The 25752-nt window shown below is 34.6% G+C and overlaps 1 protein-coding gene across 14 annotated transcripts in view; it reads right to left on the reverse strand.

The window, feature by feature from the left end:
- The window catches only part of DGKB (diacylglycerol kinase beta), a 713599-nt gene that overhangs the window by 479611 nt on the left and 208236 nt on the right, over nt 1-25752 (reverse strand). For all 14 annotated transcript variants that reach the window (XM_042967524.1, XM_042967496.1, XM_042967510.1 and 11 more), the window contains exon 12: nt 15615-15713. In XM_042967524.1, coding sequence (XP_042823458.1) covers nt 15615-15713 — 99 coding nt within the window. The remainder of the gene's footprint in view (nt 1-15614; nt 15714-25752) is intronic.

The following is a 25752-nucleotide window of genomic DNA, read 5'->3' on the forward strand; positions in this document are numbered from 1 at the left end:
TAAATACTGCCAACGCAGCAGGGGATTAAAAAATGAGGACTCTTGGAAAGGGGGTCTAGTAGATGTTGTTGGTAGCCCCAAGCAGATCCTTTGTCACCTGGCCAGAGTACCTATCCCCAACTGCTGTGAGGGTTGACTGATGAGAATTCCCAAGTGTCCCATTTTCTGAAGAATTATTCTTTATTTCAGGAGCAGGCTTTCCAGGGTGGCAAATACCTCCTATCCTACAGGAAGCCACAGCTAATGAAACACTTATACAAGTTAGAAAAAGCCAACCCCCTTATCTTAAGAACAATCATATGGTGGGATTTTATGCTAGAGATGCCAAGGTTCAGGCTAAGTCTTGAACTCTCCCTATGACTCCTTCCTTGCTCAAAGCCCCCTTCCTCTCCTTCCTTACAGATGATTTTGTAAAGAAACATTCCTCCTTCAAGGGCACCTGGGTGGCTCAGTCCGTTAAGCATCTGACTTCATCTCAGGTCATGATCTCAGGGTTCATGAGTTCGAGCCCCGCGTCGGGCTGTGTGCTGACAGCTCAGAGCCTGGAGCCTGCTACAGATTCTGTGTCTCCCTCTCTCTCTGACCCTCCCCCACTCACACTCTGTCTGTCTCCCTCTCTCTCTCTCAAAAGTAATCATTTAATAATTTAAAAAAAAGGAACATTCCTCCTTCTATAAATCACAAACAGCAAAATCCCCCTCACTCTCTGCTCCTTGGGAATCCAACCAAAAAGAGTGCCGCTGGATTTGGGATGAATAGCAAGAGCAGGTTTCCACCTATTATACTGTCAGGAATGAGAATAATGTGGGTTGAGGTGGGAGGAGGAGGGAAATTTGACACAGTGAGTACATCTTCACAGCTGCATAGATTTATAGCTACATTAAGAAGCAGAGAAAAGTCACATCCATAAACAAATATGGAAGATAGCAAAAAGAACAGCTATCCCTCTAGTACGGGCTCAAAGGCAGACATATCACTGAAAGTAGAAACAAAGAAGTTCCACCACTCAGATCACCGTGCTGTCAAGTGCTACCTGTCGTAAGATGTTAGGTTACACCTTATCTGAGTTTTCCAACTGTAAATTAGTGAGTCAGTGTATTATTACATACTGTGGCACATGCCATGACAGGAGCAAAATGGGGAGAAAGAGAGGCAGAAAATGCTAGAATGAAAGAAACTGGAGGGATAGAGGTATTGGATGACTCAAGGATGTTGGAGTAATGGTAACCAAATGGAAGAATTCAAGAATATTTCAGGTTGGGAAAAAAGAGGAATGGAGAGCTGTATTCCTCCAGGATTTGAGTCCCCTTGGGCGAATGAATCCAAATTAGTCAAAGCTCCTGTGAGTATTAGTAAGAGAATTTGAAATGATAGATTTTACCATCTAGACTGGAAGGGGTAGGTGTGGCAGTCTCAAAAGAACTAAGCAATCTTTATTCTACAAAAAGAGGAAACATAGAGCAAGCTAATAAAAAAAGACAAAATTGAGTCAAAAATCATTTCACTGTGCATGAAACTGGTGTCCAGACCAAAAGTTTTACATGACTCAATTCTTACTCAGGTTTCAAGTTGAAAGCTGAGAATAGACAAGTTATATTTAATAGTAAAACAGAGAAAAGCATGTATATAAATACTTTATGATCACCACTACTTCATCTGGAATCATTAAAACCACAGGTTACCTTTGCAAGGTGGAATTTATCCTTCAATGTCTAGTGGTGAAGGGATCCGATTTTTATTGCACTCAAAATTTAAAAGTGAGCAGACAGAAACAATATAAAGTATTTATTTCTACTGTAATGCAATTAGTTCTGGATATCTGCCCTGCCCCAACCCCAAACTTCCTCTGGAGGGCACAAGCAAAAATACCAACATAGAGTTCACATATTTGGGAGTATATTTATGCCCCACTTCGTGGCAATATTGTCTCACTGGATAGAAAATGAGTATCTCTGGCTTTTGTTTTAATTTGTTTTTCTCAGTTATTTATAAGAATTAAAATTTTCAATTATTGTTTTAGGTATTTGTATTAATTTTACAAAACAAGGCTTTTTTGTTAAAATGTTTACATCTATCTTGATTTGTGAGTTTTGGTCTTTCTTTACCATTTTTCAAAAAATTTTTGATTTGTCAAGTCTGTCAACATTTTCTCCCACCTTTGTGTTTTAAGATAAAATGGAAAAAGGCATTTTAAAGGCAAAAACTAAACTGTTAATCCATGTTTGATGTATTTTAGAACAGGTATAAAGTGGAATTAATTTACTGTCCCATACATATGTAGTCATCTCAACATCATGCACCCCCGCCATCCCCCTACAGATTTAATATGAGAGTGTCATCATATATTACACTGTGACATATCATTTAATAAGTTTTAGACTCTCTGCCAAGTATCTTCTAGAACCAGTATTACATTATTTTGATCACTGTAACTTTAATAAGCATATTCTTAAGGTCTCTTCAAACAGGTCTTTCCTTATTACTATTCTTTCCTAGAATTTATAATGTATTTGTTCATGTTTATTCTTCCAGGCAAACTGTAGAGTCATTTTGCCAAGAAAAACATGGATAATAGTAATAATACCTGGAAATTGCATTAAGTGGATGAGTGAACTTGAAGAAATGTAGGTTCTTTTTAGTTCAATTTGATTTTATTCAGCATATTTAGACTTTAAGAAAATATTTTAATTTTTTGTTTAGGGATAGCACCTTGTTACCATTCTCCTTTGCACTAAAGGGGGTTGTCTTAATCCTCTCCTTCAAATTACTGATTCAGTTTTCCTCAATGTTGATTTTTCCCTAGGTAGACACTGATGTATTTTAGTTTCTGCTAAGGTATTATTTTTCTCTATGTCTTTTTTTAAAGTTTCAGGTATTCCTTTTAAATCAGTATATTATAAAGTAAATGTTTTCTTTAGTATTCTTTATCAGGTAAAACAATTGCTATTAACATTTTCTTCCGTTCAATACAATAAATTTTCATGTATGACATCCATCTAACTTTTAACTACTATGCCTGTTTCTTTTTTCTTATGGCAGAATTACTACTATTTTATTTTTGCAACAGGTAGACTTCTTTATACTAAAATGCACTTTGGCCATAAGCCATCACTCTGCATTGACAGTTGTTATAAAAAAGCAAAACCAAAGGAAACAAACTCTACTAAATGATTACAGCAATATTGTTGAGGCGTAGTCCCTGCCTGATACAATTTCATATGGAAGAAATTAATCTCAGATCTCAGTAACAACAATAACAATAAAAAGCGTTTCCGCTAAGTGAATGGTTTGGTTTTATGTTGTGAAGATTGTCAACACTTTATTTCCCCCTTTTTCATAAGGCTACTAAGAAACTCTGGGACAAATCTGAAAACTACCTCTGTCAACTTTTTAAAGATATTAGCGACATGAATTTCTAAGTCTACTTTGATTTTGGCATAAATTTATTGCTTTATAATGCTGCTTAATATATACTTAAATAGGCTGACTTTGAATGTTACTGGTAATACGTTGTAGAATAACTTAATTCATAATCTCATAGCCTCACTTTTGAATCAGACACATAGAAAATATTCTTTATTTTGTGTTAGTCTATTACCTAGATTTTTACCTTTTAAGTATTTTTTTTTTGTTCCTTCTTTAGATAATACCCACTTTTGGCTACAAGCTTTAGATTTCCATCAGTTTTCAATTAATTGAACTTCCTGTTTATGTCATATTAGTCTTTTGTTTTGCTTTTCTACAAATCGTGACAAAATTAACAGAGTACAGGTTTGTCTCCTTAAAAAATTATAACTTGATCAAGGTACAGCTACATGTTAGGCATAAAATATAGAAATGTGTAGGAATAAATTTGTAGTCCTATTTAAAAAAATAAAAATAATATTTTTAGAATCCTAAAAATAGAATCTACCATATTCATTTATGTAGAAACAAATATAATTTGCCACGACATAATTAACTTTTTCTTCTAGGTTAGCCCGTACTTTTAATCACACATATTATACATTATATAGCCTAAGCTACTGTAAAGATGGGTTCTTCAGAAACCACTAGAATCAATCTAAGACAGTGTAACAGACAAATGGTTCATCTCTTAAGTGTAGATGATGGAATCATCACTTAGTGATGCAGAGTCCTCTTGTACTATGTCCCTTTAAAATATAAATACATGAAGACTATGTCCAACCCAAATGGATGTACATATATTTTATAAACATTTCAGATTTTTAGTGCTTAAATGTTTTCCTCCATGGAATTGAATCAAAAAAACATTGGCAAAAAAATGTGGGAATATTCAGAATTTAATTCTACATATTTTTAAAAATAAATTAAAAAAAAGCAGCTATCTTATATGAATAATACCACAAAATTGAGTCTGAGTTAGATTTTCAAAGTATGGAAAAATTAGATTCTTTTTGACCTATCATTACTATGATGACAATTATGAATTGATCTATAATGAATATTAATTAAATGAATATTAAGTAATGACATTGATGAAACATTTATTGAGCACTGACAATGGGCTTTGTCCCCACTCTTTAGACAAAAAAGAAAATTGCACAGGCACAAACCCACGGTACATTGCATAAAGAATTTCAAGAAAATAGATGACTTCAGTAAGTGTGGTTAAAGGTTAAAGAGGTAAATGCAAAGAAGGGAGAAGCAGCTGAAAAGATGTTAAATAAAAACTGAAGCTCAGTGCAGCAAGTCACATCCCTAGCCAACTGTTCACACTTCCCCACCAGATTTCTGGGAGCTCTACAACTAGTAAAGGAAGTAAGTTTACAGAGCATTCAAAATCCAAATTTCAGAATCACAGAGAATTCAAAAATCTCCCTCCCTTTTTAACTGGCTAATGTTTACTACTGAAATTGTCATTATTGATTGTTTCTGGTTAAATGACAGATACAGTATGGAAAGAACCCTTAATAGTTGGAATGTAAGGATAAAACACACACACCATACTTCCAGTCTCTAAAAGAACTTTTGACACTGCTGAGGAGTGAACCCTTGATTAAACACATGCTTTAAGGACAGATTTAACATACTCTCTGCTACACAAGACGTAATCACTGTATCTACAATGCATAATTTAGTAGAATTCTTATAATTGTAGAAGAGCAAACAAGATTGGAAGAGGAGAAGGTAACAGAGGCATATGGTTCTCCAAGCATGATATATGCAGAGATACGTGGATTGGTACTTTAGCAACACCACGTTGTCCAAGTTTTTAGTCACAACAAAGAAGAGGGGTACTTGGGAAAGTCTGAATTAAGTCTAAGAACATGTCTAGAATTTATATTTTCCAAATACCTTTATTTTCCTGTCTCTGAGCTAACGAGCTTCATTGGTTATTTTGTTGGCATTCTTAAAAGTTTATTTAAGGTAATATAGGATATTATAGCAAAAGTATAAAGTATTCTGGGGAGAAAAGACCACAATTGGTCCAAAAGGGGCACACTACTGAACATATACTTAATTTTTTATCATATCACCTTTTGCCAATGAATACTACTTTGACCATATATTCTGATAATAATATGTTCTTGAAAAATAAAACAATCATCTCAAATTAACTGTTTAAATGTTTAAATTAATAGTTTATTCAAAAAATATGTTTTTTAGGTTTTAGGAAAATCATTCCAATCATTATGTTCCTGATTTAGAAACATGCTTATACTATAGGGATGCCTGGGTGGGGCAGTCAGTTAAGCATGTGACTTTTAATTTTGGCTCAGGTCATGATCCCATGGTTCGTGAGACTGAGCCTCACATTGGGCTCCCCGCTGACAGCATGGAGCCTGCTGGGGATTATCTCTCTCCCTCTCTCTCTGTTCCTCCGTGATCTCTCTTTTTCTTAAAATAAATAAATAAATAAAGAATCATGTTTATAGTACATAAAAAAACTAAACAACTGTGAAATCTGATTCACCTGTGAAACAAAATACTAAGTATGAGAAGAAAAGGATACTTTGATTACACAGTGACCAGGAAAAGCCATGGTTCATAAAGGTGTTCCCTAAGGTGTTATATATAAAAACAAAATAAATAATTGGAAACATACTAAACATAAACATTGTTATAACTAAATTATGGTATCTTCATTTAATAAGTTATTATACAGCCGTTAATAGCAATGTTACATAGTATATAGAAACATAAACATTTAATGGTATTAGTTTAAGTATAAAACAAGGTGTTCAAAATGAAAGCTTGGGGAGCCTACATAGCTCTGTCATTTGAGCATCCGACTTTGGCTCAGGTCACGATCTCACGGTTCATGGGACTGGACCCCACATGGGGTTCTGTGCTGTTGGTGTGGGGCCTGCTTGGGATTATCTCTCTCTCCTCTCTCTCTAACACTCCCCCCAGCTCGTGCTTTCTCTCTCTCAAAATAAATAAATAGACTTAAAAAAAAATAAAGTGCCACATGATTTATCAAGTTTAGTTACAAAAATGTCAAAAATATATATCTAAGGATCAAGAGGAAATTTTTAATAGCTCTTGCATTTATATTACAATTTTTAAATATTTTCTCTTCATTTTTAAGTTGCTTTTATAAATTTTAACAAATACATAGTTCTTTTATAGTAAAAGGTTACAATTTACTTCTTAATTTTTTTTACGTTTATTTATTTTTGAGAGACAGAGCACAAGTGGAGGAGAGGCAGAGAGAGGGAGACAAAGAATCTGAAGCAGGCTCCAGGCTCTGAGCCGTCAGCACAGAGCCTGACGTGGGGCTCGGACTCACAAACTGTGATATCATGACCTGAGCTGAAGTTGGATGCTCAACTGACTGAGCCACCCAGGCGCCTTGGTTACAATTTACTTTTTAACCATAGTATTCCAACACAATACTTCTCGTAACAGTAATATTATGTGATATCAAAGGAACTATACTGACCATACTTTTAAGTAATTTTCATGAATTAATTAATTTAATTCCATTTTTTAAATGGAATACAGATGTGTAAAATATTAATAACTTGCCTCATGTCACAAAATTAGTGAAAACGCCAGGATTCAAATACAGAGAATATATTACCAAACAGTATCCAAAAGTGGCTGAACAAATTTACTCTCCCATATGCATTGTATGAACAATCCAGTTGTTTCTTACCCTTTGCAAAGCTTAGGATTTTTAATTGTCTTAATAATTCTGATGGATGTGTAGTATTCTCTACTGAGATTTAAATATGTGCTTTCCTAATGAGTAAAGCTAGTGTGCATATATTTATGTTTGTAGGTGATTTGTGTGTATATATTTTGTTCAAAGCCTATTTAGGTCTTCCGCCCTCTTAAATTGCATTGTTTGTTACCTATTATTTATATACATAAATTATTTTTATATTCTGGACACAAGTCATTTCTTCTTCTGTAATCCTATGAAGGAAACAACTTGCCCACAGATCCAAAGTTCATGTTAGAAACTTAAGTTTCTAGTCTCTATCCTTTCTGGTTATCACTATCCCATGCTTATTTCTGCTTTCTTTCTCCTAAATTGATTTTCCATTTCTCACCTCATTTTTAAAACCTTTGCTGGGCTCTCTGAACCTTTCAAATAAACAAATTATCTTTTTTTCTTTCCAAGTCACTGCCATTTTCCCTGCTATATTTCTGTAAAGAGGTTGCTCATTCTCTCAACCAGTGCTTTGTTGTATAGTTTTTATAGAAATCTCTTGGTTTTCCATTCAAATCATCATTCCTTCAGACCCAGAGTAGACTATCTCTTATCATTTGAAACTCATGGAATCTAATACCTCTCCCCACCATTCGTATTCATTACTCTTATACAGCAAGACCATTTCACCAAGACCCCTTCATTACCCTGGGACATTTTCAGGACAACATACAATAAGCTATCCCAAGAGTTACTTGACCTCTTGATATCTAGTGAACCTCTCTTCTGCACCAGGTGAGCCTCTCAGATCCATGGCTGCAAACTGGATTTTACCATCCTCTGGAACTAATCCACTCTGAAATCAAATTAAACCCTCTAATTCCACTTTCTGCTAAAATTTTCTCTCCTGATTCTCTCAATTTCTTACTTTGTTGGTGTTTTATGATTGTTCGTATCATAATCCCGTACTCTATTGTATCTCCTCTGCTCCCAGTTTATATTTATTTGTGATCACATTGCTACCACAATTTTCCTTCTAAAACCTGATCTTGTGGTCTCCAATATATACTAGATAAACCCAACTCCTTGATGAGACAGGCCAGACTTTTCACTATCTCAGACTTTGTCTTGTCCATCTTTCCAAGTCTCACCTTTACACATAACCCTTAATAAACATTTCTTAGCTTCAAGAGCTCACTCTGTACTCTTGTTGCTGAGACTACTCAGATGGAGTTCACTTTGAATTTGATAGCTAAATCCCTGCTTATTCTTCAGGATTCAGGCATCATTTCTTCAAGAAAGTTTTCATTTACTCTTCGAATTACCCTCCTGATGAATTAAGAGTCTGTCCTCTAGAGCCCCTATTAGTCAATATTTATCACACCATGATATGTAATCTGCTTTTCTGCCTTGACCAGTGGAGTCTAATTTGTAGGAAATAAGATAAATATTCTTATCTGAATTTTTAGCTCTGTAACCTAAAAAGGCAATGGAAAGAAGGAAGTAGAGAGAAAAAGATGGATGATAAGACATAAAAGAATCAAGCACTATAGCTATTGTATATGAAAATAATGCACATAGATTATCAGTAATGATTTTAAAATAAAGACATAGTCAAAATAGTATAGAAAGGGCAGATACTTATTTCTAATATAAACTCATGTTTAAAGTAATCAATGCCATATCATTCTTATATTTTAATTTATCAGCTTTACTAGCATATATATAGATATATAGATACAGAAAATGACTAATCAACCCCTTATTTAGAAAATAAAAGTCTTACAAAAAGAAAATAAAAATCTTGCTTTTAAGTAATAATATATAATAATCATTTAATGCATACAGAAAACTAAATTTAATCATGGAGCTAAATATAATAAAAATGATTTTTATGATGATCTGCTTCATTTCACTGTTCAAACATAAAGTTTAAAATGAGATTTCCTCATGAGACATCTTAAGTCTTCTTTTGTTGAGAGTGAATCAATTTCATAACAGCCTCCCTCAAACTGAAGAATCACTAGGAAAACAGGTATACTCCTAGAGACCCAATTTGCCTGATCATAAAAGAATAATATAAAACTTGGAATGAATGTATGGATTATACCACAGTTTTAGAGAAGTTGGTCAAATTTATAGCTCCTTCGGGGCACCTGAGTGGCTCAGTCAGTTAAGCATCTGACTCTTGATTTTGGCTCAGGTCCTGATCTTAGATTTTGTGAGTTCAAGCCCAAGTTGGTCTCAGCGCTGACAGTGCAGAGTTTCTCTGGAATTCTTTTTCTCTCCCTCTGTCTCTTCCCCTCCCCCACTTGTGCTCTCTCACTCTCTCTCTCTTAAAATAAATTTTATAAAAAAATTTAAGAACATTTATAGCTGACTCTATAAAATTACTCTAAGAATCAAAGGGACTCTAGCCTATTTCATGGATTTCCGTGATCTAACAAACTTATGTACTATCAAAAATAATTAAAAAAATAAAAGTACTAACCGAGGCCATTATAATTTGATAAGCTAGCAATAAAGTTATGGATTAGCACATAGAAGTAAGTAACATAAAAATGTGTATCATTGTTAAATGTGGCCATGCATTTAACTCTAGTGCATCCTAAGGATAGAAAATAAATCATGACAGTAATAAGACTGACAGTGTCCAAAAGATAAGAAAACCATGATAAAGAGAACTGAGAAGGATTTCTGTTAGGTAATGAAGGCATCTCTAAAAATATAGCTTTTTTTGTGACAATAAGGAGTTCTGTATGATTTTTAAAATGTCTTCCAATATAGGCTGAAGCCATAATGGTGAGTTCACATTTAATTATAGCAAATCAGTAAGGGACTAAAACAAATGGACCAAGTCTGTCTTTGGTTGGAGGTTAAATTTAGAACATAAAAGATAGATTTCAAGCTTATCAAGCCATGTTCTATATGCAATTATTACAATTCTATTTTGCATTGTCACTACGAGGTTGGACAACAGAAATTTCTGAGTGCAATCTATAGCAAGAATCAAGAATGAAGTTTTAAAGGATTTTATTCAAAGGAGAAATACTCATTTTAACAATCAATTGGGAAGAATTAATGGCTTTTTATGGAAATTAAGTTGCTTATCAAGAGTCTCCACTGAATAGAATCACTTGGAGGTAGGATGAAGGAAGGCCTTCAAGAAATCTGCTGTTGTAAACAGTTCTGAATTTTCTTCAATATGGCAATAAATGGCCCACGAATGTCATCATTTTTGCTGGAAAAATTTTTCCAAGAAAGCATTATCAGTATGCAAACACAGCCATAGAATATCTTGACAAAATCTCGAAATTATATAAATTTTAAGCTATGTGTTTTTTTATAATACTTTCAAAATATGCCTGATACCAATTTCAATCTCAGAAAACAGAGATTATATCTGATGTATAGAGTTACTGGTTACATTTCAATTTTAATTTCAGAGTAGTTGGTTTTAATCCATTTTTACGGCAATAGGCACTATCAAGACCAATTATGTGTGGAGGCCATTTGTAGTATATGCTAATAAAAACGTGCCACCAGTGAAAAAAAGATGCTTACCTTGCTAATCTGCAAAAGAGGTGAACACATTTCAATTGAATCATTAACTTAAAGTTAGTAACAAGTGTTGAGGAGTAATTGGTGGGCTGAGAAATTTGTTGTAGGATTTTTTAAGAGATAAAAAAAAAAAACCTAAAAAGACATTATAAAATGTCAAAAAACTGCTGCTATAGACCTTGAACTTATATTATTAAGATGTTTCAACCAGGAATCAGGGCTCCATATTGTTTATACCACTCATTCAATAACCAATTCCTGACCATACAGTCAAGGAAAAGGAAAAAAAAATACCTCAACAAAAATAGGTATCTTAAGTTCCTCATTTTATATTTCCTGGAATGTGATAGAGAAGATATTCACAGCCATTTTGCAATAAGTGATTCTGAACCTCACCTGTTCTTCTTTGAGGACATTAGCATGAGAAAATGGGTCTCATAATTTTTTAAGAAGGAAATTGTTATTGAAAAAAAGACAAAAACAAGATTATATTATTTTTGAAAAACTAATGATTTGGGGGGCACTTGCGTGGCTCAGTTGGTTAAGCACCCAACTCTTGATTTTGGCTCAGGTCATGATCTCGTGGTTGTGGGATCAAGCCCCACATCAGGCTCCACACTGAGCATGGAACCTGCTTACGGTTCTCTCTCTTTCTCCCCCTCTTTCTCTCTGCTCCCCCCCACCACTTGTGCTCTCTTTCTCAAAATAAATAAATAAACATTAAAAAACACTAATGATTTCCTTTAAGTAAAAGTTTATAATTTTACAACAGGTGACGTGGTGTGGAATTATCCTGGGGTATAAAATGAGAGCTTAAAAACTGAAAAGTCTCAAAGCCCATCAGTCAGAAAAAATTAAGCAATTTTATGGGCAGAACAACTGCATTAATTTGTTTAAAGTATCAGTATTTTGATAGTTACTGGGTTTAATAGGATCTATTCCATGACAAGAACGTAACCTTTAATTTCCACTTAGCAAGTTGGGGGAAATTTTAAAGCAAAGTGATTCAGGCTGGTTTATTAAGATACACAAAACTTCAAAGGCTTTAAAGAGCAGGTGTACTTAAGAGAACTACAGTAGTTCAAATCATCCTTGATTTCTAGTGAGTAATTGGCATATGAGGCACTGGATGAATTGATCTAGTTAAAGCCCTGCTCACCATGCTAGATAGTTTGGAATTAAAATATTATACTGCATTTTCACAAGTGGATTCGGGAAGCAGAATGAAGAATGTATGGGAGGCAATTCAGTAAAGATGCCATTAGGACAATCCTGGAGAACAATTTGTGATAGTGGCATGTGAGGCCGTTATGGCTAGGCTGAAGAAAAGGAAAAGGATTAAGAATATTAGAATAGGCTGCCCAATGACCAACCTGATATTCAAGATGAAGCAATGATAATTCTAAGGTTTCTGTCTTAGGAAAGTTGGGATATGAATGTTCTAGTTGCCAAGATAAGATAAATACGAGAAGGCCTATTTCGGGATTTGGAAAAGGGTAAGAATGATGAGTTCCGTGCACAAGCTCTGGAGTGACACTCTTGGGTTCCAGTTCTGGTTTGCCACTTCGTTGCCATGTGACATAGGAAATTTACTTAAACTCTGTTTCCCAATTTCCTCACATACAAAATGGAGATAGTTATAATATTGATCTCACGGTGTCACTATGAGGATTAAACAAACTCATACATATCACTACCAGTAACCACAACCCCTTCATAATCTCCATTTGTGACCCCACTCGCTCCCACACCCTCACACCAGTAACCTTGACTTCAACAATCTTTGATTCAATTATGATCCATAAGATATTCTTCCTAACACCCATTACTGTGCCTCACTCTTCATGTTCTTACTTCCCTTACCTCCCAGCTTAACTTCCAGGACCAATCCTTATAAGCATCCCATTGCATATAGTCTCAATTCCTTGGTTACTCTCTATTTGGATCGTATTTAGCAAAACAGTCTTGTTGAGGCTAGGTTATACCTATTCTACTCCTGGAGCTAGATTGAAACTAAAGAAATATGACTGAATGTGACCAGAGAAGTATACTCATCCAAGCTTACTGGTCTTACTCTAAATCTATGATGATTAACAAGTGGCTGCTCATTGTTCCCTGCCAATCAAATGGCATTTCCTTGATCCATTAAGCTCCCACATTTCTAGGTGCCTGTTGTGTAACTTCTTCCCAATCCACAAACTTCTCATACAGTTTATACCTTCCTTGCTCTCAGCAATGACCCAGCTTCCTATTTCTCTGAGAAGAGAGAAGTATCACATATGTTTTCATTCACTACTTCCCCCTCACCAGTTTGATTGTTCTTTTTAAAATATAAATCATATTTCTGGTCAAAAATCCTCTAATGGCTTCTAACCTCACTTGAAATAAAAACTAAAGATCTTAAAATGGCCTAAATTGCCCCACAGGACATGAAAATTTTTGTGATACTTGTGAGCTTGTCCTCTACTATTCTTCTTTCTCACTTAGGCCCAGCCACTAATCTTGATGCCCTTCAAATATGACCATTTTCTCCTGCCTCTAAGCCTTTCCTCGTTCTTCCTTGGTGACTCCTCTGTGAAATTCCATCCCCAGTTAGCCACCTGGGTGACTCCCTCACATTCTTCAACTCTTCATTCAACTATCCCCTTACTGAACTCTTTCTTGACCACCCCTTTCGTAACTGCAGCACCAACATTTCTTCTCTTTTTTTCCTGCTTCAGTTTTGTCTTTTACATTTAACATACAACCAGGTAGGAAATAATTTTCTCATTTCATTGTTTATTGCTGGAATGAAAACCCCACAAAAGCAAAGATTTAATTTAGCTTTTACTGTTTTACCCCCCTGCCTATAATACTATGTGGCATCAACTAGACACTCAATAAATACTTATTGAATTAATGAATTAACCTGTTTAGCATAGTAGCTGGTATGGTATATATGTTCAATATATATGAATTATCATTATTACATTAAATAATAATAATATATTGGGCATGTAAAACAATATGGGACCTTCAAGTTGCAGCCTCATAGATTTGAGATTCAAACCTATGGATGGAGGATGAACTGTATATAAATTAACATGGTAATGAAGTCAACTAAATAAACAAGATCCCACTGGGAAGAATGTTAAGAGTGAAAAGCTGTGACATATGACGGTTGAGCACGGGATGCACCAACACGGAGCAGGAGGAAGTTATGAAAGCCAGGAAAGATAAAAAAGGAAGTCTCCAGGGAAACCAGGAGAAGAAAGACCAGGAGAATGTGGTATAATGGAAGTCAGTGAAAGGTAGGCATTCATGAAGGATGAAGAGGTCAATAGTGCCCACGTATTTCAGAGTAGAGAGTACCAAGGAAATGAGAAAATGGTAAATGTTGAGATACAACTGATGATTAAAACTGCAGGAAGATTTCATGACTGAAATTAAATCTTCAGAATCAAGAGTATCTAAAAAAAAAAACAACGAAATAATGAGAGGGTTTGTAAGATTGCTAAAAGACAAGAATATTTGTGTAACACATGTTCTTTACCTTTGATTCTCTCAAAGAAAGAAAAGAGAGGGTAAAAAGAATACATCTCATGCTTAACTTTATGTGACCAGAGGCTGATATAAGTGGACCAAAGAAGTAGTCCACTGTTTCAATAAATTGAATGGGTTTTACATAGGTAGCTAGAAGGTAGGATGACATAATGAATTTCTTCTCAGAATTAAAATCTGAGATCTGCAACAAAACCAGTAAAATTACTATACTTTTTAAAAAGGATGAAAACATGTAAAAATTCTACAAGTCCTTTCTCTTTAAGATAACACTCTAAAAGAATAAAATGACACCCCAATTCATCTAAAAATGTAAAGTATATTTATATGGCATTCATTATTTTTAATTAATCTTATTTGCTACAGGATGTCTAATAAATCACACACAAAGAAAGGAAATTGAGAATCGGTTATTGCTATCCTCAGCAAGGTGGAGGTATTTTCTTTTGCTCTATATTGTAGTTTGAGAAAATTAGGAGTTTTAAATAATTTTTTTAAATAAAGACATTTAAAATACAACCAGTATTTTACAGATAATTACAAAATGAATCATAAGTGGGTGCAAATTGAGTAATTTGATTAATTTCTAGATTGACCTTTAGAAAAGTATTTGTCTAACATTTTTAGTTGTTGTATTTTTATTATATCAAGCTGAAGTTCCAGCCACTTAATTTCCATAGTTTTTAAAAAATACAGATTGCATTATATAAAAAAAAATAGTTTGTTTTGTAAAATAAGTGTTAAACTTTAGACACAATTTGGATTTTGAAATGTAAAATGAATATTATCTTTAAATATCTGCTTCTCTATCAAGGTTTGCTTTTTTTCTGGGTTACCTCACTTAACACATTTTCCACTTGCACATTTATTTAATTAAGTATTTTGCAGATAGTTAAATTTATTGTTCACTAATAAAAAATAAAATACACCTAATGGCAGTGCATAACTTTCTTCAGCGTATGTGTCCTCATTCTAGGTAGCCTCTGACCTAGATAAGAGAACTCAACGTTGCAGATATATAATGTGCATCCCCAGCAAAATTGCCCATAAGAATAACTTCATTATTCTGGGAAGCTAGATCTATAAAACATGTAAAATGTAGAAGTGTTCTGCCTATACAATTTCTGGTAAGTACAGCATGACTAAGTGATAAAGCCTTAGTCAGCTTCAGTTAGAGCATACCTTACTAAAACGTTTATTGTGCCATGAAGAGAAAAGGAAATATAGTGGGCAAAGGTGTCTACTCCGCAGTAATGAGGTCTTTTAGATCTATAGAGCTCTGCCTTGATCAATGGAAAATTAGCTCTGGAAGCATTTAGTGGTATAGTGTACCAGTCAGTCATAGAGACCCCAAGTTATAGCAGGATGATGAGAAGGAAAAACTCACCAGTACTACTGGACAGATTGTTGTGGGTGGTAAAATATGGTCCTTCAGAGGTCCGCAGTCACATTCAGGTTTGAGATGAGAAGCACATTTATTATGCAGCTAGGAAAGTAGAAAGAGGACACTATCAACTGTGGCATGACAAGAGCAAACGTACAGCAGGTATTTCAACTGAGATACAGCAAACACACTAACAATACATCAAAGGAATTACAAGAACAATTAAGATGACCATAAAGCGATTCATATTACATTTGCTTTTATACATCTACCTTAAATAAACCATTTAGCAACTTCTGTGACCCAGCCTATATATTTTCTAATTCTCAGAAATATTTATATTCAAAATATACTTTAGGCTTTACACCAATAAAAACCTGATTTCTTTGACAAACACAAATTGTTGTCTACTACGGTCCTTCCTTTGCTTATCTGTTAGCATAATCTTGAAACCACTGTGTGCTGTGGATGCTTTTTTTTTTTTTTTTTTTGACCCTCCTGTTTTCTCAAAGTCATTCCAAAGTGCACAGCTCAGTATGGGGCATAATTGATCCCATCATTAGTTTTAACTTTGTAATTCAATATGTAAATGTAACCAGAGATTCATCTCAGTAGGAGCAGGATATAAATATAAGAAGATGATTATGATGATAAAAATTTATCTTTATATTGTATCTATCAGCTCTACATTAAGTTAGTGTATAATCACATAATGTGTTATTTACTTTTCAACATGTATGAAACGAAACTGGTATTTTTATCCATCTTGGTCACAGGTTTAAATTAAGGTTATAACATAGTGCATTAAATAGTGATTTTTAAAATTGAGGTGGTAGTTATCATTGGAATCATACAAATTTGCTAAAGGCATCTAGGGATTCCTCCCTCTCCCACACCATACAAAGTTAATATAAAATTATTAAAATATAAAATTTAATATAAAATATTAATACTTTGGAACAATTATACATGTTAATAAAACAACATGCCTAGTTCAAAATAAAAGCAGAGCTGCATCACTTTTTCAGTTTTGGACCAAAAGTCACTCCATTTAAGTCATGGCTACATTAATTTCAAAAACAAACTTACCTTTGTAAGCAGTTAATTAGCAATCAAACATAAACAACTAAAGAGTATTGATTTACAGTCAGTGACAGAAATCTACTGAAGGTGTATTTCTGTTGCCCTTGAATCTAAAATATCTGTCATACTACCTCCTTGCCTGACTTAAGACTACTTGGACTGTAATTACTGCACATCAGGCCACATTATATGAAATGAAAGACCCTTTATACATTCATCCATCATTAGCAGCTCTGTTTCTCAGTGACATGTAAACCCCTTCCCAAAAAGTGGTTTAATCTTCTTAACAAGCATTGCGGATCTCTGTCAAAAAGTAAGAGATGTTGAAGATAAAGAAGGTCAAGCTACATGTAAAATAGAACTAAATACATGGGTATTCTAATTTGGCAAATGAAAATGCATAGTTACTTCAAATTAGAACTAGTGACTGGTGAAATATATTATTAAATTATTGGACTTAATCAATTTCCTTGGAATAAATCATGGCCCTGGAATTTTGGATGTGGACTTAATGGACAATGGTTTCCTCAAAAGATGTGTTGAAGTCCTAATTCTTGATACCTTTGAATGGGAGCTTATTTGGAGAGATCTCTGTAGATGTATTCAAGGTCAGATGAAGTTTAATGGAGTAAGAGTAGCCTTCATCCAGTAACTGGTGACTTCATAAGGAGAGAAAAATCTGGACATAGAGGGACAGCGATGGAGGGAAGAGGCCATGTGGCAAGAGAGGTAGAAATTTGGTGATGCAGTTATAAGCCAAGGAGCACCAAGGATGGAAGGTAATCACCAGAAGCTAGGAAGAGGCAAGAAAGCATTCTCCCAAACACCCTTCACAGGGAGTATTACTCTGCTGACATCTTGATTTCAAATTTCTAGCCTCTATGAGAGAATAAATTTCTGTTGTTTTACGCTACTCATTTTGTGGCATTTTGTTATGGCAGTCTTAGGAAACTAATATATCCATCACTATGAAAACTGAACCCAAACCAAACACAAACGATGAGTCTTAACGCTCATGTGTTAGTAGGGTGTCACAGCAAAAAGCTCTTGTGTTTTGATCCTGCACAACCTCTTTAAAACTGAGATTGCAGACTCTCAGAAGCCTCTATTTTGTAGAGATAAGATCTATAATAAAAATCCTTGTGTGTACAGAATGAGAATGCACTGAATTTTTACTCTTGACTGAAGTTTGTAAAGCCTCACACGTGACTGTGAAGGACAGAGGGGCAGGGCACTCCTAATCTCTTGCCAGCACTGAAAACAGATGTGCTATCTGAGGGCCTCAGCCTCCTCCATACCTGCATTCCATGTGCTTCCAACAATTTGCAACTGATCTGGTAAAGGACAAGTGAGCTTTCTGTATAATTATTTGAGGGTTACCAGATGTAAGAAGAGATGGCAAACATAAACTTAATGACACCTTTTTTCTTTCTTTTTCTTTTTCTTTTTCTTTCTTTCTTTCTTTCTTTCTTTCTTTCTTTCTTTCTTTCTTTCTTTCTTTCTTTCTTTCTTTCTCTCTCTCTCTCTCTCTCTCTCTCTCTCTCTCTCTCTCACCTGTTTTCCATCCAAAAAGAAAGAACTAAGGACTCCAGCAGAATCACAGTTGATTAGCTCAACAGAATATGTGTACAGGGAATAACTCTTCATATCTGGGGTTGGAGATTTCAGAGTAGAAGTGCTAAATAAAGCTAGTAAGGGTTTTTTTTTTTTTTTTCAGTTTGCCTGTCACATGGCTCATATCATTGAGGTTTATCGAGTCAGCTGTGAGGTAGAATCCTGCAGGAACATAGGCCAGTAACAGACACTATGAGAAAGTTGGTAACTATATGATCGTCAGTGAAACAGGGACACAGAGTGCAAGAAAATTCTCCTACCCCAAAAGTCTATATTAACTAATAATGTGCAATGATGCCTTACACCTTTTTTAAAGACTGGAATCCTATAGCTGCTAAATATATTTGGGTGGCCATAGACACCATGACATTGTATGAAGCCAAAAGTGTCAAAACTGAGGATACCATGTTGGAACTGCTGATCATTCTCATCATTCTAAAAGCTGTAAGTCAAATTTGTACAGCAGATCTAGTTTATTCACTTTATTGCTCAGAGATACACTTGAGGACAAGGGATAAAATGTGAAAGCCAAATATAATAATAATAATAATAATAATAATAATAATAATAATACATAGTTCTCAGCACTATTTATCAAGATTAAAAGTGAACATTTTTTTTTTGCTGTGAACCTTAAACTACTCTAAAAATAAAAAGTCTATTAAAAAACAGCAAATGTCCAGAAAATAGGATATGAAAGAATTTAAAATTTCCTTCCTTCCCTTCACACAAAATCTTAGGTTACTGGTAATGTTCTATTTCTTGATCAGATTCTTGTTACATGGAGTGTTCGTTTGTGCAAAATTCATTGAGCTCTACCCTTAGGACATTTAAACTCTCCTGCATGTATGTTATTTTTCAATACAATCTTAAAAATGAAAAAAGCAAACATAATCAGCAACAAAAACAATTTGCTTAAACTTGTCACCATGACATTTTACAGACAAGCATATCAGTAAAAGACACAGCTGAGTCCTTTTCAGTGTCAATAAGTTGCTGAAGACTGAAAATTGTCTTAAAGATAACCCAGATCCCAAATCACCAAAAGTGTAAATACAAAAATCCTCATCAAGAATACAAATAAACTAGAGCATTGATGAATCCCAGGTCTTCAATAAAATGGCCAATAGAGCCCAGAGATAGGAAACTGTTACCTTCTTTTAAATGTTTTTATGTGTGCTTATGGTTGTGTTTGCAATTTTTTTTTAAGAGTAACGCATAGGTCATTTTATCATATGTACAGAAGTTCCCATTTGAGTTAAGGGAATCAGACCTTTATCTACAAAATTCATAAAATACGAACCAGCTTTTCCTGGAAGCGAATTAAAGATTTGGAAATAATTTTAGAGTTTATGACAATTTCCAATAGCACCTAATTTACAGCCAGATCTATGTTTATTGGGAAAAGCTGTCTCAAGTTAGGAAGAAAAAGAAAACGTGAGAGTTTGTATGTGTGTGTGAGTGTGTATGCGTGTGTGTGTGTGTGTGTGTGTGTGTGTGTGTGTATTTACAGGGAAGAGTTGAGAAAAGAGTTGGGGTACTCTATTGAAAAGAAAGCGTTGGAATTTAAGAAGTCAAAGGAGGAAAAATAGAAAATATATTTTCATTTTAATTTGGAGGAAAAGAAGAGAAGTAAGTCATTCTTCCAAAGCAAAACTAAGGGACCTGATTTACAAAAACACTGTTGGTTTATACACCCTTTTACCTCTAACATTTTGCAAGTGCAGGTTGCTGCTTTAATGCAAGCTTTTGCTAAAGCATAAATATTCCTGTTGGAAAGGTATTGGAAACCTTTAAACACTACTGCTGGTGGCCTAATATTCTAATAATGTAGTAGCACTCATGATACCAAAAGTAAATAATTCATAGCCACAATATAGGCTTTCTTTAGTCAAGTTCAAATGAAATATATCACCCTCCTATCCTGGGGAGCTCTACCTGACCAGGGACATTTAACTACAATGAGGAGCAAATTACAACTTGTTTTAAATAGAATGTCAAGGAAATAAACTCTCAACAGAAATGAAAACGTATAAATAGTGGGATCTTGGGATCAGAGAATGTAAACAAGAGAAGGAAGAGAGAATTAATGAACATATTTAGTATGACTGATTGAATTATAAAAATGTAATAAAACAGTTTCATAAATGCTAGAAGATAGTTTACACTATTCCTACTTAGGAGTTTTCTGTTTTTATTTTTTCACGTAAGGTTTGCGACAGGAGATAAAACTCTATTTCCTAAGAGTTTACAATCTACAATATGGCAAAAAGTATCACTTCAAGAAGCCACAAGTGCTGACTAAAAAGGAAGTATTAAAATGAGTTTTTACCTTTAGTATTTGTGTAAACTTACTTGCATAGTTGATGCAGATTTAGGTATTATAGGATGATCTTTTAAAAAAAACAGAATTTAGGATGTGCACTTAAAATTCAATATTTAACATTAAGAAGACGAGTATATCAGTGATTAAGTTAACTTATTGAGGACCTTCTCTAACCTCAATACTCTGTTAAGTACTTTAGGTGATTAGGTAAAAGTGTCTATTTTTGACCAGGAGCTCAATCACATTGTAGTCTGGCAGTGTGTACAACTTCAGTACGTAGACCTGAAACCACTGGAGAGCATTTAGTCTTTCATTTTGGTATTGACTCAATGTATAGAAAGTATTTTTAAAAAGGATAGAGAGAATGATTAGTGTCAAGGGAAATTTCAAGGAAGATATGGAACTTAATTTGGTTTTTGAGGGGCAATTAGAATTCAAGGTGGGTACAGTCAAGGGAATAGAGTAAGCAAAATAACAGGTAAGGGGGGGGAGCATGGCCCTCCCAAGGGACTGCCCACAGCTATGCACGACTACAGCAGGGGCTGTGTGTAGAAAGGAATAACATATACGTCATGTGCTTGGGTTTGGGGCTGATATTTGAGGAAATGAAAACCAGGTCGGGTAAAAGGAAGTGAGGGCTGCATTTATTATCACAGAACTATTATAGGGTGCTGAAGGTGGCATATGATAACAAACTAGTATTTTCAGAAGATGATTCTGGAGGTGGTTTGCAGCCTGCATTATAGGAAAAGTACCTTCTGTTAGGGAGATAAGCCAAGAGATTCTGACTCTAATCTAGTTGAGAGGTGCTAAGAGTTTGCACTTGGGCTGTGAATGATGGATACAAAAACTCAAATCCGAGAGAGATATTTTAAGGAAAAAATGTCAAGGCTCAGTGATAGGTTGACTATATGAGAGAAAGGTGAAAGACAAGAATAAAAGAAACTGATTTCTAACTTTATTTCCAATGACTGCAAGCATGATGATGCCATGGCTGACAGAAAAGAGAGAGCTGGAATTGGTGCTTTTTGTGAATATAAATAAATCAGCTTAGTCTAGGATTTAGTGAGATTCAGGACCACATGGTTCTGGATGATTTTAGAATATGCAGATACTAGTCTGATTTAGTCTGGGCAACTAGATCCTTCCAGAGGTGAAAGAGAAAGGGCATGAGTAATAATCATGGAGTGCCCTTTGTGAACCAGGGGTTGGATTTTGTGACCCTATGGTATTTTGCCAAGATTTCATTATGTTAATAATTGTCAATTACTGAGCACTTATTATGTGTGAGGTCTTGCCCTAAACACACCTACAGAGTTTTTTTTTTTTACTCATTTAATTCTTACAACAATCCTATAAGGTGCATATCCATTAACTCCATTTTACAAATTAGGAAACTGCCCACAACTTCTTATATATCTAGCCCAAGATTATACAACTGCTATCTTAGTTGTTGGACAGTGACCATGTTAAGAATCTATCTGATAGGCCTTAGAAGACTCAACCCATTTCTAAAAGTAAACATAAAAGAAATAATGGCATTTGGGAAACCTGTGAAATGAAGTTTCGTGCTCTTTGTTTCTCTCTGCAATCTATTTCCCACACACTCCATTCAGGTAAGTCTCCCTAAAACTCAGCATTGATGAGGCCACAACCCATCTCTTTCACAACTTCTGCTAGCTATGTGCTATATTAATAGAACTTTCTGGGAAGCATAGACATAAGAAAGTAGATTCAGTCTGTTTAAAGGCAATGAGTAGTACTAGGTAAGCACCAGTTAAGAACTGGTATAAAATCAATTTTATACTAAAATCTTTATACAATGGTTCAAGAAGAAACTATAGATTGCAGTAAATATATAAATATTCTGAGGTAAATATATTCTGTTTAACCTAGGTACAGCATCATTAAATTAATAAATATGTCCTTAAAATTGCTCATAATTAAAAATCCAAAAGTGCAGAAAAGGCTGAACTTACTTTTGAGAGGGCTACATATTCTTTTGGATAGATGACAACTTTTTATAAAAAAATGTGGAATTTTGTTTCATAAACCAAATACCCGAATGACCTTTAGAGATCATGGTGTGTGAAAAATAAGGCTGAGGTTCTCCAGAAGCCTCTGGACTTAGCAGAGCTTAATAACAGGACAGCCATTTTTTTTTTTTTTTTTTTTTTTTTACTCTGCCTTTAACCCCTCACTGCTCCTTTATTTCTTAAGTAGAACTAAAGGATTTTTCTTTTCATTTTATTTATTTTAGAGAGATAGAGATCAGGGGGAGAGGGGCAAAAGGAGAGAGAGAGAGAATCCCAAGCAGGTTCTATGCTCAGCACAGAGCCCGACTCCGGGTCTGATCCCATGACCCTGGGATCACAACCTGAGTCAAAATCAAGAGTGGGACACTCAACCTATTGAGACACCCAAGTGACCCAGAATTAAAGGATTTGAAGACATTTATAGGTTATATTGTGCCCTGCCATAGTGACAAAGTAATCTTCATATATGCACTGATCTTTACTTAAGATGTCAGGGGTTTATTGTCTGAATTGATTTGGACACGAAATCCTGAGACTTGAAAAAGTATATAGTTTCTTCAGAGGTAACACCCTCTTTCCTACAAAAGCAAGGCCCAATTTCTTCCAAGATTGGGGCCAAGATTCAGATCAAATGTAAATGTGTGACTAATAAGTGGTTGGGGTAGCAATGCAGATTTGTGGAGCCATTGATGAGAGGGACATTAAAACATAAGGAAGAAAGGTAGGGAAACAAAATGGGATATAAAACAAGAAAATAATTTCAAGATTCATGAAATAGAAATAACAGACTATTTCCAACGGTAACTTTGATATGAGTCATTTCCATAGAATGGAAAGGAGAGGACACTTCATGGAGATTAAAAAATGAAAGGAAGAAATGAGTTAAATAAAGAAAATTCCGGAAGCTCAAAAGCTTTTGTATTAGCAATGCATATTTTATATTTAGCAATGCATGTTTAAGATGAGTACACATTTAAAAGATACTAATTTAAATAAATTTAAAAAGAGAAGAAAAATAAACCTAAGACATTACATTTGAAATTTATGAAGAATGAGGAAATAACTTGAAATATAAAGAAGAAATAAATTCTGATATTGTCCCAATTCAGTTTATTTTATTTTTTTTATATATTAAAAAATTTCTTTTAATGTTTATTTATTTTGGAGAGAGAGACAGAATGCAAGTGGGTTAGGGGAAGAGAGAGAGGGAGACACAGAATCCAAAGCAGGCTCCAAGCTCTGAGCTGTCAGCACAGAGCCCAACGTGGGGCTCGAACTCACGAGCTGTGAGATGATAACCCGAGCCGAAGTCGGACGCTCAACCAACTAGGCCACCCAGGCACCCCTAATTCAGTTTAAGTCAAGATATAACTAATGAAAGATGCACTATTAAGGGAAAAATAATCAAAACAGGCTTCTATAAGATCTGAACCAAAAAATGCATATTTTATAGATGCTTAGCAAACAAAAATTATTATATAATGTGCACAAATTTTCTAAAACGAAATAGTGTGGTCTTCTTAAAACTGAGGATTTAACATGTTTAAGTAATCCATATGAGTAATTTAAATCATTGTTACACATTTTATTATAATAACCAAACACTTCAAAAGTATAAAACTGTCTTTCATAATTGAGGAAATTTCAAATGTAAATGTAATTTAACTGAGTAATAGCTGAAAATGATTGAAGAAAATGTGTTCATTTAAAAAAAAGTACGTAATTGTATTTTTGAAATGCAAGTCACAGTTTGTTTTTCTCATTATCCTGTGTGTTATGCATATGTGTGCTTAAGAAAAATCATAAATGGTTTGTGGGGTATGGTGATCAGGGGCACTACAGAAAAATGTACTTAACTGGAACAGTGCCCTCTACTGTTTTAGTCGCACAAAAGCAAGAACAATTTCTCCTCTAACAAGAGCACTCATGCATTAGCTGGAAAAACAAAATCAAAATGTTATGTGTGGGAGGGGAAACAATTCCGTAAATATTTTTGTACTATGCCATAAAAATGGCATTCTATCTAATTCCCAGAAATCATGTTTTAATGTTTATTTATTTATTTATTTATTTTGAGAGAGAGAAAGAGCACTCACGAGTGTAAGCTGGGGAGGGGCAGAGAGACAGGGAGAGAGAGACAGAGTCCCAAGCAGTCTTTTCACTGTCAGCAGAGAGCCCAGTGTGGGACTTGATCTCACGAATTGTGAGAAATCAAGTCGGATGCTTAAATGACTGAGCCACCTAGGCACCCCACTAATTTCCAAAAATTAAGCACAAAAATAGTATCAATATCATCTAAAATCATTTATTCCAGAATTTATTTGAACCAGGTTTTCATAATTATACAAACCAAGTAGAATCCTAAAAGTTCCCAAAAAAGACCAATTTACCTCTTCTTTGTCAACTCTCAGTATCATTATAATGACTAGAGTTTACATCTATAAATATTATATGTAAATGCCACATGTAAAACTGTATCCCTCAAATCATGATATAAGTGAACAAGGCAACAACATGTGAAGAAGCACGAAATAAGTTCTTAGAAGCATCAAGAACTAAAATATCAACCCACTTGCATGTCTACCTAGCCATGTGGTCAACATCAATTTGCTATGTTTCTTGGTCTTAGGATCTTCATTATATAATTAAGTTTTTTTCATCTTTCTACCCTTTTTAAGCCCATAGATTCTGTGATTAAAATACATTTACAACATGTAAAACAGAAATTTCTTCCAAAATAACACTAGGGATGGAGGGAGAGCGGAGTTCTACACAGACTATACCCAACACACAGTGCCCACCCCTAACCATGGCTTTTCATTACCTTTCTGGTAACCCCCAGAGCTCCCTGGAACATAGCTGGAATCTACATAATGGTAAATTCTCTAAGAATGTCAGTAGTTCTAAAATTCTGGATTCTATGAGGACAAATGTGACTCTGACACTTATCCCTTTGAGAACCACATGGGATAAGAAGCTTCCATGGTTTTATGCTAAGTTAGTCTAAAATTCTGGATCATCATCCAGGATACAATTCTTGGAGTGTCGTCATTTTGAGTGAATGCTAGAGATTTGTTTTCCG

The sequence above is a fragment of the Panthera tigris genome, chromosome A2 (genome assembly GCF_018350195.1).
Source record: "Panthera tigris isolate Pti1 chromosome A2, P.tigris_Pti1_mat1.1, whole genome shotgun sequence".
Lineage (NCBI taxonomy): Eukaryota > Metazoa > Chordata > Mammalia > Carnivora > Felidae > Panthera > Panthera tigris.